The 13,960-nt window shown below is 51.8% G+C and overlaps 1 protein-coding gene across 7 annotated transcripts in view; it reads left to right on the top strand.

The window, feature by feature from the left end:
* Window positions 1–11,687: 11,687 nt before the first annotated feature.
* Window positions 11,688–13,960, top strand: part of cdc42bpa (CDC42 binding protein kinase alpha) — a 301,642-nt gene continuing 299,369 nt past the window's right edge. For all 7 annotated transcript variants that reach the window (XM_033020707.1, XM_033020706.1, XM_033020708.1 and 4 more), the window contains exon 1: window positions 11,688–12,562. In XM_033020707.1, the coding sequence (XP_032876598.1) occupies window positions 12,388–12,562 (175 nt within the window). In that variant the 5' untranslated portion in view covers window positions 11,688–12,387. The remainder of the gene's footprint in view (window positions 12,563–13,960) is intronic.

The following is a 13,960-nucleotide window of genomic DNA, read 5'->3' as shown; positions in this document are numbered from 1 at the left end:
GAATCCACGAAGAGCTCTGGATTATCCAGGGTGGTGGGTGCCTGGAACATGCTGCCAGGGGTGGTGCTGGAGGCAGATAATGGCGTCTAAGAGGCTTTTAGATATGCATCAGGTGCAGGCAGCGGAGATGTTTAACTTGGCATCATGTCCGGCAAAGACATTGTGGGCTGAAGGGCCTGTTCCTGTGCTGTACTTTCTCTAGGGTTAGAGATGAATGGTTAGAATAAAACCTTTCTCCAAACGTGATGTAAAATTGAATATAAAAAGCCGAGACCTACCGAACATGTACTTTCTCTAGATTCAGTAGGGGGCGCCGTCGAGTATGGCTGCCCTGCCAGCAGCTGTTAGTCTTTTCACCCTTTTAAAAAATTTTAGTTAGTTAAAAGTGTTTGTGCTGGAGGTCTTTTAGTCTTTTTATGTGGGGGGTGGGGGAAAGGGGGAAGCTATTTTTCTCAGTCCCTACCTGGTCGGAGATGCGGCTTTTCTCCGAGCCGTGTTTTCGCCCCTTTCTCGCGGCCTACGGGCAGACTGGAGCAGCGTTTTCCTGCCGGGACCGACCAGGACTTCAGCTTCGGTGGCGGCTCAGCGCTGAGGCACCATCGCGGAGCGGGCGATGCCTTTCCCGGGTCGCCGTGCAGTAAGCTCTGGAGTGCTTTGACTGCCGACTCCAACATCGTGGAGCTGCGATCTGTGGTCTGTGGAGCTTCCAGCCGCGGGCGGCACTGAACTTTAAACACCGCGGAGCTTGGGATCTCACGACGAGATTGCCAGTGTCGGAGCTCCGACCAGCGCGGCCCGTGGACTTTGGGAGCCGCGGTCTCCAGGGAGGAAGCGGCCGCTCCAGACACTCCGAGTCGCTAAGAGTGTTCACCCAACGCCAAAACTCCATCATCCAGTGAGAGGGCCTGAAGCATCGGGCAGCCGTATTGGCGACTGCAGAGGCCTCAATAGGCCCGACTATGGGTGAACTGGGGAGGGGACTGGACTTTTGCTGCCTTCCCCCACAGTGGGAACCATTGTGGGGGGATGTTTTTATGTTTATTGTTAAATCCTTTGATGTTGTTATTTGTGTGCTGCAATGGCAAGTCAAATTTCACCACACCAATTGGTGTATGTGATAATAAATGTTGTTTGTCCTTTTGTCCTTTGTCTCACTAAGGGCTCCGACCTATTGAAAAAATTCTAATTGGCTGCTTATTCCCCTTGCAGTCTACTGGTGTACCAGCAGATGTCAGTGAATCACATCGATCAGACACAAAGTGCTGGAGTAACTCAGCGGGTCAGGCAGCATCTCTGGAGAACACGGATAGGCGACGTTCTGTGTCACGACCCTTCTTCTTCGGAAGAAAGTGTGAGTTAAGGAAATAAGGATAGAAGCGTGAAATGTGAAGCCAGAGGAAGAGACGGAGGTGGAAGGGTGGGGGAGCGGGATGAAAGGAAAAAGGAGAATGGGTGCGCATCAAGGTGGGTTACTGAGGAAAGAGGAGGATAATGGAAATTGTATGTATGGGAATAATTGTATGTATGTTAGTCACCTAAAATGAGAGAATTCCACGTTAATATCGCTGGGTTGTAAGCTACTGAAGAATTGTAAACTATAACCCTTTCAGCAACGTTCTCACTCACTGTCCTCATGCCCCTGGCAAAACCCACCACATCTCAGGCCTCCCGACTACCCCCCTCAAAAATCTGGATTCTGCCAAATTCAGACCCCCTCCACTCGGGTCTCCTTCCTTATGCATTATGAATGTTTGTTGTCTTGGGTCCACTATCCATGGGGAGCGAGGTCCCAGGTTTCTGCTGATCTTTGAGCAATAAAAGTTTCCGACTGCACACGACTGAGCTTTAAGAGTCAACAGAGTATCGGCAATGGGACAATGAAATTCTTAATTGCTGCACCTTTACAGGCCCATTAACGCAATAACACACAAATAAATGTACAACAATGATCAGTTATATTGTGGCGGCGCCTACTGGCGCACGCAGGTATCGAACCCGGCGTTCGGAAGCCGCGGTCACGTGACTCGGGAGGGGCTGCTTGTTTTCGCGCGGTTTTGCTTTCGTGTGTTAGTTCAGTGCTGACCACCGTTGTGGCTAGACGTGTCGTGAGAGCCTGCAAACTGAGAAGTGATTTTCTCAATAAAAATTCGTTTGAAAACTCAGTTGTCGTTCTTGCGACTGCCAAATTGGTGACCCCGACTTGTCTAGCTGTCGTTAGACAAGTAGTTTATGCAGGAAGACTACGTTCCCGCAGAATCGGCTGGCACGTGGCAGGGCTCACCGGGCTTCAAATTGCCATCGTTTTGGACCGACCAACCTCAGGTGTGGTTCGCCCACGTTGAGGCACAGTTTTACCTCCATCGCATCATAGCTGACGATACCATGTACTTCCATGTGGTGGGTGCTTTGCCACAAGACTGTGCCTCGAGGCTGTTGCCTTACATCAGGGACCCGTCGACCATCGCCAAATACGAAGGGCTGAAGGCCCTGCTGCTCCACACTTACAGTCTCAGTCGCAGAGACAGAACGGCGAAGATACCACACATAAATGTACAACAATGATCAGTTATATTGTGGCGGCGCCTACTGGCGCACGCAGGTATCGAACCCGGCGTTCGGAAGCCGCGGTCACGTGACTCGGGAGGGGCTGCTTGTTTTCGCGTGGTTTTGCTTTTGTGTGTTAGTTCAGTGCTGACCGTGCAGCACATCCGGTAGGCGGCGCGACTCTCGTCAGCTGCGGCCTCAGCAGTCCGTCTGCGTTTTTATTATTTTATGTCTATGTTTTTATGTAGTTTTGTTATTTTTGTTGGGGTATGTGTGTGGGGGTGTGGGGGGGGTTGGGGGTAACTTTTAAATCTCTCCCTGCACGGGAGACCCGACCTTTTCTTTGTCGGGTTTCCATTGTCGTTGGGGCTGCAACGAGGAGCGGCCTCCAACAGGAAGACCGGGGGCTGTGGTGCCGACTACTCACCTCACCGTCGCGGAGCTGGCCGAGTCCAGAGCGGGTGGAGCTGTGGTGGACGCTGCTGCGACCCGACCCCCGGAGATTCGGTGGCTGCAACTGCGGGTTTGGCGGACGGCACCGGGAGCCCGCTTTTCGGGGCTTCCGCAGCGGCGACTTCTCCCGCCCGAGTTGCGGGGTTGAAGAGCTCCTGGAGCGGGGCCTTACAGCACCGCCCCGCGCGGCTTGGAATGGCTGCGGGCTGCGAGCGCACGCCGGGTCTCTAACACCAAGACCCGGTGTGCGACCTTGCATCACCCGGCGTGGCGTTAATGGCCAAGGGACAATCGCCATCGCCCGCCGGGGGCTTTGACTTTGACTCTGACATCGGGGGGGAGAGTGCAGTGGAGAGAGAAGTTTTTTTGGCCTTCCATCACAGCAATGTGATGGATGTTTATGTAAATTATGTTGTGTCTTGGGTCTATTTGTTTGTAATGTATGGCTGCAGAAACGGCATTTCGTTTCGACCTCAAGGGGTCCAAATGACAATAAATTGAATTGAATTGAATGGACAGTGTCGGCGATCGGCGGCCATCCACCATCATGGCGAAGATGTTAGCCCTGATGGACGGGCACCGCCCATGTCTGCTCTTCGAACAGGCGTTCCTGGAGCAGATGCCTGACGAAGTCCAACTGATGCTCTCCGGAGCTGATTTCAGCGACCCCCAGCACCTCGCGGAGAGAGCCGACGAATTGTAGGCACACAGACGGCGGGACATTTGTGCCTTCACCCGCTCCCCTGTCACAGTGTAACCGAGACGACATCGGGAGGAAGAAGAAGCCCAGCCCAGCACCGAAGAAGCATCGCCGCTTCCAGTGGTCTACAGCCGGCATCGTTGGTGCTACTACCATCAGCGCTACGGACCCGAAGCCCGAAGATGCCGGAGCCCCTGCTCGTATCAGGGAAATGCCTCGGTCGGTCATCCATGGAGGCGAACGCGATGGGCCCAAACGAACTACTCTACGTCCGTGATCGCCATTCCGGCCACCATTTCCTGGTGGACTCCAGTGCCATAGCCAGCATCATGCCTCCGAGCGCCCGAGAGACACGCGTCGGTAAGGTAGGACCCGTCCTCTCGGCTGTTAACGGGAGCGACATTCGCACTTGCGGTACGCGGACCCTGGACTTAAATTTCGACTCCCACCCATACAGGTGGAAGTTCACCGTTGCTGACGTCGCCCAACCGATCCTGGAGGCCGATTTCTTGCGCGCGTTCTCCCTGTTAGTCGATGTGCGAGGCGAACGCATGGTCCCTGTGTCGGACCTGTGCCCTGCCAAGCCGCGCAATCCGTCCACGCCCCAACAGCAACTCGACGAGGTGGCCGAGATCCAGCCACCTTTCGCAGCCCTACTCGCCGATTTCCCAGGGTTGCTCATGCCTCGGTTCGACGGGGCCGCGCCCCATCATGGCGTGGTCCACCACATTTCCACCGAGGGCCCACCGGTACACGCCCGCGCGCGCCGCCTCCCGCCCGATAAACTGCGAATCGCGTGAGAACGAGTTCTAGCTTATGGAGGACATGGGGATTGTCCGGCGGTCGGATATCACTTGGGCTTCCCTTCTGCATATGGTGCCCAAAGCGTCCGGGGGTTGGAGACCTTGCGGTGATTACAGGCGTTTAAACGCGGTAACCACAACAGATCAGTACCCAGTCCCGAACATCCAGGATTTCTCGGCTCATCTGGAAGGCGCAACCTTTTTCTCGAAGGTCGACCATATTCGCGGGTATAATCAAATTCCGGTCTATCCCGACGACGTCCAAAGTACGGCCACCATCACCCCTTTCGGCCTTTTCGAATGGCTAAGAATGCCTTTTGGCCTGAAGAACGCTGCTCAGGCATTCCAAAGGTTAATGGATCAGGTCGGTCGGGGTTTGCCGTTCATATTCATTTACCTCGACGATATTCTGGTGGCCAGCAGCTCACAGGCAGAGCACGTCAGGCACCTCCGCCTGCTTTTCGAATGGCTGCGCGAACACGGGTTGGTGATCAACCCCGCGAAGTGCCAGTTCGGATTGCGTTCCATTTCCTTTTTGGGTCACAGCATTGCCTGCCACGGCACGCAGCCGCTGCCCGAGAAGGTCGACGCTATCCGCCACTTCCCAAGGCCTCTATCTGTCAAGGGCCTACAGGAGTTTATCGGGATGGTTAATTTCTACCACCGATTCGTCCCGTCAGCAGCCGCCATCATGTGGCCGTTGTTCCAACGCCTGGCCGGTAAGCCTAAGGACCTGGTCTGGTCCAAGGAGGTGGAGAAGGCGTTCGAGGGGGCTAAGACTGCATTGGCCAACGCCACTATGCTGGGACACCATAGGGTGTCAGCCTAAACGGCCCTCACCGTGAACGCATCCAACGTCGCGGAGGGTGCCGTCCTCGAGCAATGAGTAGGTAGCCGCTGGGTGCCGCTGGCATTTTTCAGCAGGCAGCTGCGAGCCCCCGAAGTCAAGTATAGCGCTTTCGACCGGGAACTCCTCGCGCTCTACCTAGCGATCCGCCCTTTCCGTTACTTCCTGGAGGGGCGCGCGTTCTCCGCATTCACGGACCACAAGCCACTCACGTTCGCTTTGACCAAAGTGTCTGATCCCTGGTCTGCCAGGCAACAGAGGCACCTCGCCTACATTTCCGAATTCACATCTGATATTCGGCATGTGGCGGGGAAGCTGAACGTTGTGGCTGGCGCGCTGTCCCGTCCGGAAGCACTAAGTCTAGGCGTGGATTATGAGGAGCTGGCCGCTGCCCAACAGGCAGATGCCGGCATGGAGGTTTACCGCAATGCTGAATCAGGACTCAAGCTGGCTAAGGTGCCCTGCGGCGCCGCCGGCGTGTGGGTCCTTTGCGATGTCTCCACGGGCAAAGCCTGTCCTATTGTCCCGGTTGCATGGAGGCGTCGGATTTTCGACACTATCCACAGCCTAGCGCACCCGTCCATTCGCGCCACCTCTGCCTTGGTTGCACCAAGTTCGTCTGGCATGGGTTGCGGAAGCAGGTCGCAACATGGGCCCTTCTTGCATCCCATGCCAGACTTCCAAGGTACAGAGACATGGGCGCCCGCCCGTGCAGGATTTCGCTGTCCCGGACAGCAGGTTCCTGCACATCCATGTCGACCTGGTGGGTCCCTTGTCGTGTTCGCGCGGGGTTACTCACCTACTGACTATCGTGGACAGGTTTACCAGGTGGGCGGAGGCGATACCGTTAACGGATACCTCCGCTGAGGCTTGCGCGCGGGCCATCGTCTGGCACTGGATCGCTCGTTTCGGGGTTCCTTCCGATATCACTACTGATCGAGGGGCCCAGTTCACGTCCTCCCTGTGGAGTGGTATGACGCAGCTGTATGGCGCAAAGCTGCACCAGACCACCACATATCAACCAAAGTCCAACGGTTTGGTTGAGCGTTTCCACAGGCACCTCAAGTCGGCGTTGAAAGCTCGGCTCGGCCGAGCTGGTTTACAACTCGGTTTTGCGAGTACCTGGGGATTTTCTGCCCCTCCCCCGGGATCAGGAGATCCCGGCTTTGGCGGTGTTAGCTGACCTTCGCGAGCGGGCGTGCGCTTTGGTCCCAGTTCGCACTTCCCGGCATGGTTCGTCTGCGGTGCATGTGCCTACTATGTTATGGGATTGTGCTTATGTTTTCCTTCGTAGGGATGCTCACCGTACGAAGGTCCGTACACGGTGTTGATGACAGGTACCTTGACGTTTACGTTGGACATGGGTGGCAAGGAGGAGTTCGTCTCCGTGAGCCGCCTTAAGCCAGCACATGTCAACGAGGATAGCCCGGTGACAGTGGCCACTCTGCGGCGTAGAGGACGTCCACCGGCCGTTTTGCCGCCCTCTGCACCTGTTACCCCCGGTTATGTTTCTTCGGTCCCCTCTGTTACGCCTGTCCCTCGTTCGCGTTTTTCGCGTCCCTCTGGTTCTGTTTTGCCGGCCCCTACTGTTACGCTCGCCCCGCGACCTCGGACTACGCGTTCCGGTCGAACCACCTGGTTATCCGTGCGTTTCCGTACTGCGGATTCTGGGGGGGGCCATGTAGCGGCGCCTGCTGGCGCACGCAGGTATCGAACCCGGCGTTCGGAAGCCGTGGCCACGTGACTCGGGAGGGGCTGCTTGTTTTCGCGCGGTTTTGCTTTCGTGCGTTAGTTCAGTGCTGACCACCGTTGTGGCCAGACGTGTCGTGAGAGCCTGCAAACTGAGAAGTGATTTTCTCAATAAAAATTAGTTTGAAAACTCAGTTGTCGTTCTTGCGACTGCCAAAATGTAGTAAATTATCTAGTTAACTAGATCATAATAATGCAAAACTAAAGTCCATAGTGTAACACTAAAGTCCAGAATAGATCATAGTTGCTGAGGTACAAAAGACATGGGAACAGAATTTGTCCATTCAGCCCATCGACTACTCCATCATTCAATCATGACTGATCTATTTTTTCCTCTCAACCCAAGCCATTTGCCTGTAACCTTTGATGCCCTTATGAATCAAGAATCTATTGATAGACACAAAAAGCTGGAGTAACTCAGCGGGCCAGGCAACATCTCTGGAGAGAAGGAATGGGTGATGTTTTGGGTCGAGACCCTTTTTAAGACCCAACCCGAAACGTCACCCATTTCTTCTCTCCAGAGATGCTGCCTGTCCCAGCCTGTTCCAGCTTCTTGTGTCTATCTTCGGTTTAAACCAACATCTGCAGTTCCTTCCTGCACAATCTATTAATTTTTGCTTGGTGCAGTCATGGTTAGTGTTGTTGGTGCAGTGTGCAAGAGCTTGATGGTTGCAGGCAAGAAGCTGTTCTTGAACCTGGAGCTCACAGTTTTCAGGGCTCCTGTGCCTTCTTCCTGATAGTAGTAGTGAGATGAGAGTGTGGCCAGGGTGGTGTAGATCTTTGATGATGTTGGCTGCCTTTCTGAGAGCGCCTCCTGTAGATTCCTTCGATGGTGGGGATGTCAGTACCCATTTCACGATGGTGGGCAATTGCCTTTGGTAGTGTTTCCTGACTATCCCTTTAAATGCTCAATATTCCCCTTGTTCTACCATTATCAAGGCAACAAAAGGCCAATCTACATCAGCAAGGACCTGGCCTGGCTCCCACAGCCCACATTTGCTGTCATTTGGTGTCATACCTTTACGTTGGTTAATCAATACACTGGGGAGGCGCTGTGACGCAGTAGGAATAACCGCTGCCTCACAACGCCAGAGACCCGGGTTCAATCCTGACCTCCAGCACTGTCTATGTGGAGTTTGCATGTTCTCCCTGTGACAGTGTTTGTTTCCTTCCTGTTCGACCTGCTGCCCTCTGGAAAGCGCTATAGGTGCATCAAAACTAGGACAAATAGACTCAGGAACAGTTGTTTTCCGAAAGTCATAACTACTCTTAACTCACACATGCACTGACTTCACAGCCCAACACCCGGACTTCCATCTATTCTATCCACGTACTGAAATTTGGAACTGTAATGTGTATTGTAACTGTAATTTTTAATATTTTTTTAAATAATTTTTAATATTTTAATATAACTTTTAAACATCTGCCTAAGAATACTACCTATTCATCCTTCACCATTTTGCCTTTATAGATATGTATATAGCGCTGCAGAATTGTGCACCTATCCCCCCCCCCCCTGTTTTGTTTTCTGTTTCTTGTTTTTTGTACTAAATTATATGTATGCACTGAGTACGAGCTGCTTTTAATCTCATTGTACATGTATAGTGACAATAAATGGCATATCTATCTATATCTATCTATATCTATCCCAAAGATGTGCAGAGTTGGTGGGTTAGTTTGCTGCTGTAAATTGCCCGTAGAGTGTGGGGACAGGTAGAACCTGGGGGAAGTTGACGAGAATGTGGGGAGAATAGATTCCAGGAAAAGTAGTCAGGGGGCCTGCTCGCAGGTCAATTCGTCATGGATTGAGCTGTTAGCAGTCAAAGGCTTGATGGGCCAAATAGCCTTTTTCTGTGTCATAAGGAAATGTATGGGGAATAAGTGAAGGGAGAAATGGAGATCCAGAGCAACATTTAAAAGAGACATTTGGACAGGTACATGGATATGGGGTGGGAGATTGGAACCTTCACGTGGTCCGCCCTGTTTCAACAAATGCAATCAACCTGGTGTGCACAATCAAGTAAAATCAAATAGAACAAGTTGTCCTACAACCTTCGGCTGTGCACGCCATACACAAGAAGAAGAAGTACATGGATATGAAAGGTCTTGAGGGATATGGACCAAGCGCAGGCAGGTGGGACTAGTGAAGATGGGCATTATTGGTTGGCATGGACAAGTTGGGCCGAAGGGCTTGGATCAGTGATGTATGACTCTTTGACTTGTCCATTAAAGGGCTACGTCATCACAACTCTCAAGCCCCTGGGAGAATGTATTAGAGCCTCAATTGCATTATCAGCTCCTAGTGTTGCTGCCAATGTTCAGAATATTTCATGAAGTCAACTGTGAGGAAGGTGAAGGTAGATTAAAGTTTAACAACAGCCATAAAAGGTTATTCCACAAAGAAAGATGTGCAATTATGATACGTAATTCTGTGAAGCATTCCATACTTGCTTTAATTCATTGGAGCGCAGGATACTTGAGGGATGATCTTATAGAGGTGTATAAAATCATGAAGGGAATAGATAGGGTGAATATACAATCTTTTACCCAGAGTATGGAAGCCAAGAAAGACTTAATAGGAACCTGAGGGGCAATCTTTTTTTACATAGTGGGTGTATGGGACGAGCTGCCAGAGGAGGTAGTTGAGGCATGTACAATAACAACCTTTAAATGACTTTTGGACAGGTACGTGGAAAGGAAAGGTTTATAGGAATATGGACCAAACGCAGGAAAATTGGATTAGCGTAGATGATCGGGTCGGCGTGGACAAGTTGGGCCAAAGGGTTTGTTTCTGTGTTATATAACTATGACTAAGAATAAAATGGCTGATTTTTTTCTAAACATCCTCTTTAACTCCAATCCCAAAGACACAATTAATTACTAAGCCAGGAGAACAGACACAAGGAACTGCAGATGCTGGTTTACAAAAACACCCCCACAAAGTGCGGGAGTAACAGCGGGTCAGACAGCATGGACAGGTTACGTTCACGAGTTGACAATGTGTTGGGCAGAGCGAAGATTTAGGTTTATTATTGTCATGTTTACCAAGGTACTGCGTAAGCTGTATTTTGCATGTTATCCAAGTGTCGAATATAAAACTCAGCATTATTGTGCATCCGCTCCAGAGACTGGCGTAGACATATGCTCTGCATTGAAAGGTTTCGCGTCTCAAGGTGACACCAGCTGGCTAAAACCGGAACGTTAGCAAAATAAATAACAGCAGAAGGCGGCAATTCTCGACTTGCCGGGCGCTGACCATTAATTATTGCTTTGCAATGCTAATTTAAAGCAGTCCTGTGGAGCATGTTCTCCAGGGATGCAGCCTGACCCGCTGTGTTACTCCAGCACTCCGTGTCCTCACTGGTGTCATCACGTCCATTTATTACATATCCCTGCTGACTGCGTGCGATACTTGCAAACATACCAGGGCAAATGCCCTTGAGTGGAAGGGAGCGGGCCGGGGCGGGGATAATGGCTCATTGATTCATGCTTTTCATTCTCAATTTCAATCCAGCGCTGCAGCGTAGCAACAGCCGCCGTCGCTGTTTAGTGCTCCGCGCCCGGTCTCGCTGGTCCTCCAGCATCCCGCCCTCCCCCTCCCCCGCTGGAGGACAGTCACCCGACAGCTGCCCACATCTAAAAACATGCCAATCTCCATTCAAACTACCGCCCTCTTTTGCAGGAAAACACCCACAGGGGGCTTCCCAATGGAAAGATGTAGTTGACGTAACCCCGCCTCTCGACTCTAAAATGCCCCGAAGAGGAAACAAGTCCAGTGTCCTTCTGATTAATGTTACTGTTTGTATACCTCAGGGGAGAGGGAAACGAGATATAGGCGGTGATATAGAGACACAGAACACATAAATGAAAGATTTGCAAAAAGGTAACGACGATCGATGAAACGATCCATTGTTAGCTGTAGGCTAGGTGAAAAGGTTCTGCATTTCCTTGTCAATGTCTGCTGTGATCTGTTGTCTTCACACCTTACCCTTCCATATCTCTGACTCTCAGTCTGAAGAGGGGTCTTGACCCGAAATATCACCCATTCCTTCTCTCCAGAGATGCTGCCTGTCCTGCGGAGTTACTCCAGCCTTTTGTGTCTATTTTCAGTGTAAACCATGGCCTTTGAGGGTAAACAATGCCAAATGATTGGCAATAAGGTGAAAGGGACAATATGGAACCTGAGGGGCAACTTTTTCACTGAGTATATGGAACGAGCTGCCAGAGGAGGTACTATAACAACATTTACCAGATATTTGGACAGGTACATAGATGGGAATGGTTTTTATGGAACTGGGCCGAATGGAACGAAGGCGAAGGTTTATGGAACAAAGTGCCAGAGGAGGTCGTTGAGTTCTTTCCTACACAAGATTGAATATCCCAGTTTCTTCCGACACACGTGTCCACTCAGTACCTCATCCCCGCCAGAGGTCGTGTCCCGGGCGGTCCTCCCAACTCCCAACCCGCGGTCCTCCCAATCCCAACTCCCACCCGTGTTCCTCCCAATCCCAACCAACCCCCCAACCCGCGGTCCTCCAGCATCCCGGCGTGCTGTGGGCCGCGCTGCCCCTCCCCCCCCGCCCGCTGTCCGTCCGTCAGTCTTGGTCCGTCCGCAGGGAGCGGCCGCCATGTTGGAGCCGACCGGCGGGTGGGCAGGACGGAGCGGGGAGTGGGCGGTGGAGCATCTCGTCTAAGAGGCAGTCGGCTTCAGTCCTTTTAAAATCTCTCCCCACCCAAACACACACACCCGTGCAAAGGGGAGCAGTGCCGCCAGTGCTTAATTGTTAACAGCTTCAACCGAAGAGGGAGAAGAAAAAATAGGAAGAAGAGGGGAGGGGAAGGGAAGTGGACGATCATACCCGGAGCAAACAATAACACGCCGGGCAGATGTCGCCGTGTGTGTGCGGGCCATGGTGGCGGGGAGGGGGATGCTGAAGCTCGCTGTCTCTGGAAGGGTTGAATGAGATTGAGCGGCGGCGGAGGAGGAGGCTGCAGCAGGTCACCCGAGTCCGGGGCGAGTGGCCGAGGCCGGAGCCGGGCTGTGAACACGCCGGCTGGGCTACTGGCCGGGCCCTGCGGATGTCTTCACCGGCGGCGAAGCTGGCTCCCAGCGGGACAGTGGCTGCCTGGAAATAGTGGAGGCGCCGGCCGGTTAGAAATCAAGGAGTAACCGAGCTGCGGACTCTTCTCCCCACATCCCCATCCCCCCCCGGAGCAGGGCTGAGGAGACGGCCCGACCGTCCCCCCCTGTACCCCGGGCGCTGGAGGCGGCGAGCAGCCGGCCGGCCAAGATGTCGGCCGAGGTGCGTCTGAAGAGGCTGGAGAAGCTGCTGCTGGACGGGCCGCGAAGGAGCGGCCTGGCCGTTAGCCTAGAGACCCTGCTCGACATCATCGTCTGCCTGTACGACGAGTGTGCCAACTCGCCGCTCAGGAGGGAGAAGAACATCTCCGACTTCTTGGAGTGGGGTGAGTCCCGGAGACGACGCCTCAGCCTGCTTGCCGTTCCGTCCCGGTTAGCAGCTGGAGATGAACCTCCTGTGACATCTGACAGCATGGATCAGGGTCACGGGGTCATTGTGAGGGTCTGCGATGGCGAGAAGTACGGAAACAGACTCAACTCATCCATGTCGACCAACTTGCCCCAGCTAAGCTAGTCCCGTTTGGCCCAGATCCCTCCTGTCTAAATGTATTTTCTATGTTGATATGGTACCTGCCTCGACTACCTCCGAGTAGCTCATTCCATTTGCCTGCGTTTGGCCCATATCCCTCCTATCCATATACATGTCCAAATGTAAATGTTATTATAGTACCTGCCTCGACTACCTCCTCTGGCAGCTCGTTCCATATACTACCACAGTCTGAGTGAAAAAGTTTCCCCTCGGGTTTCTATTAAATCTTTTCCCTTTCACCTTAAACCTATGATCCGGCAAAGGCCATGAGTGTTAATTTGTTGTAAAGATTTAAGTCTGGGATCTAATGATCCAAGAGAATCCGTGTGTTACGAAGGAAATTGGACAAGGTTGAGGATCTGTTGTGATATTGAACAGTGGAGCAGGTGGTGCGGGTTCACTTCTTGCTTTATACTTAAGTTGTGGGGGGAGGGGGTTATTTTCATATCATTAGCTTACACAATGTGATTTTGATAGAAGTGCTTGTGTCAGGATGGTGGGGTGGCATAATCTGTAGTTAGAAAATAATTTTTTACACATTAAATGTAATAAAGAGAAATGGAAAAGACAGATCTGCTCTTAACATGTGCTCAGATTGCAGTTCTTTCGGATATTTATTTGTTTTGGATTCCTAGTAATTGATTTAGAGGTTATATTTTGAGTTAATGGAATAAGAATGGAACGGAAGCATGTCTAAGTGTTTGCTATGTTGTAATGGTTGGGTATCAACATGGGGCCTTTTCCAAATCATAGAGAATCTGGTTTCTGAGGGAGCGACATTTAAGAGTATATTGTAACAAAAAGAATGGCATTTGGCTAAATCGTGTCTGCTATCTCCCCCCCCCCCCCCCCCCCAAATGCAACAACGAGGAAATGTTGTTTAATTATTTTCTAGCCTTGTGTATAGGATTATGAACTTGCCTTTTTTGTATGACATTAAGATTGGCTTTGGAGTGTTGCCTTCATCCTTATATAGGTCCACTTAATATGACAACACCACTTAATAGTTCGCTCTGACAGCTGGAGCTGTGTTTCAGAATGAAACGATTCTACGATTCCTCTAACATGACAAGGGATTTGGTTAGGAATCTTGCAGATAAAATGTGCAGTGAATATGTTCATGTCATACTTTGTCATAATGTCCTCAGTGTTTTATTATTGTTATGCTGTGAAACCTTGGAAACAATTGAGCAAA

The sequence above is a fragment of the Amblyraja radiata genome, chromosome 5 (genome assembly GCF_010909765.2).
Source record: "Amblyraja radiata isolate CabotCenter1 chromosome 5, sAmbRad1.1.pri, whole genome shotgun sequence".
Classification (NCBI taxonomy): domain Eukaryota; kingdom Metazoa; phylum Chordata; class Chondrichthyes; order Rajiformes; family Rajidae; genus Amblyraja; species Amblyraja radiata.
This window is presented reverse-complemented; position numbering and strand designations above follow the sequence as displayed.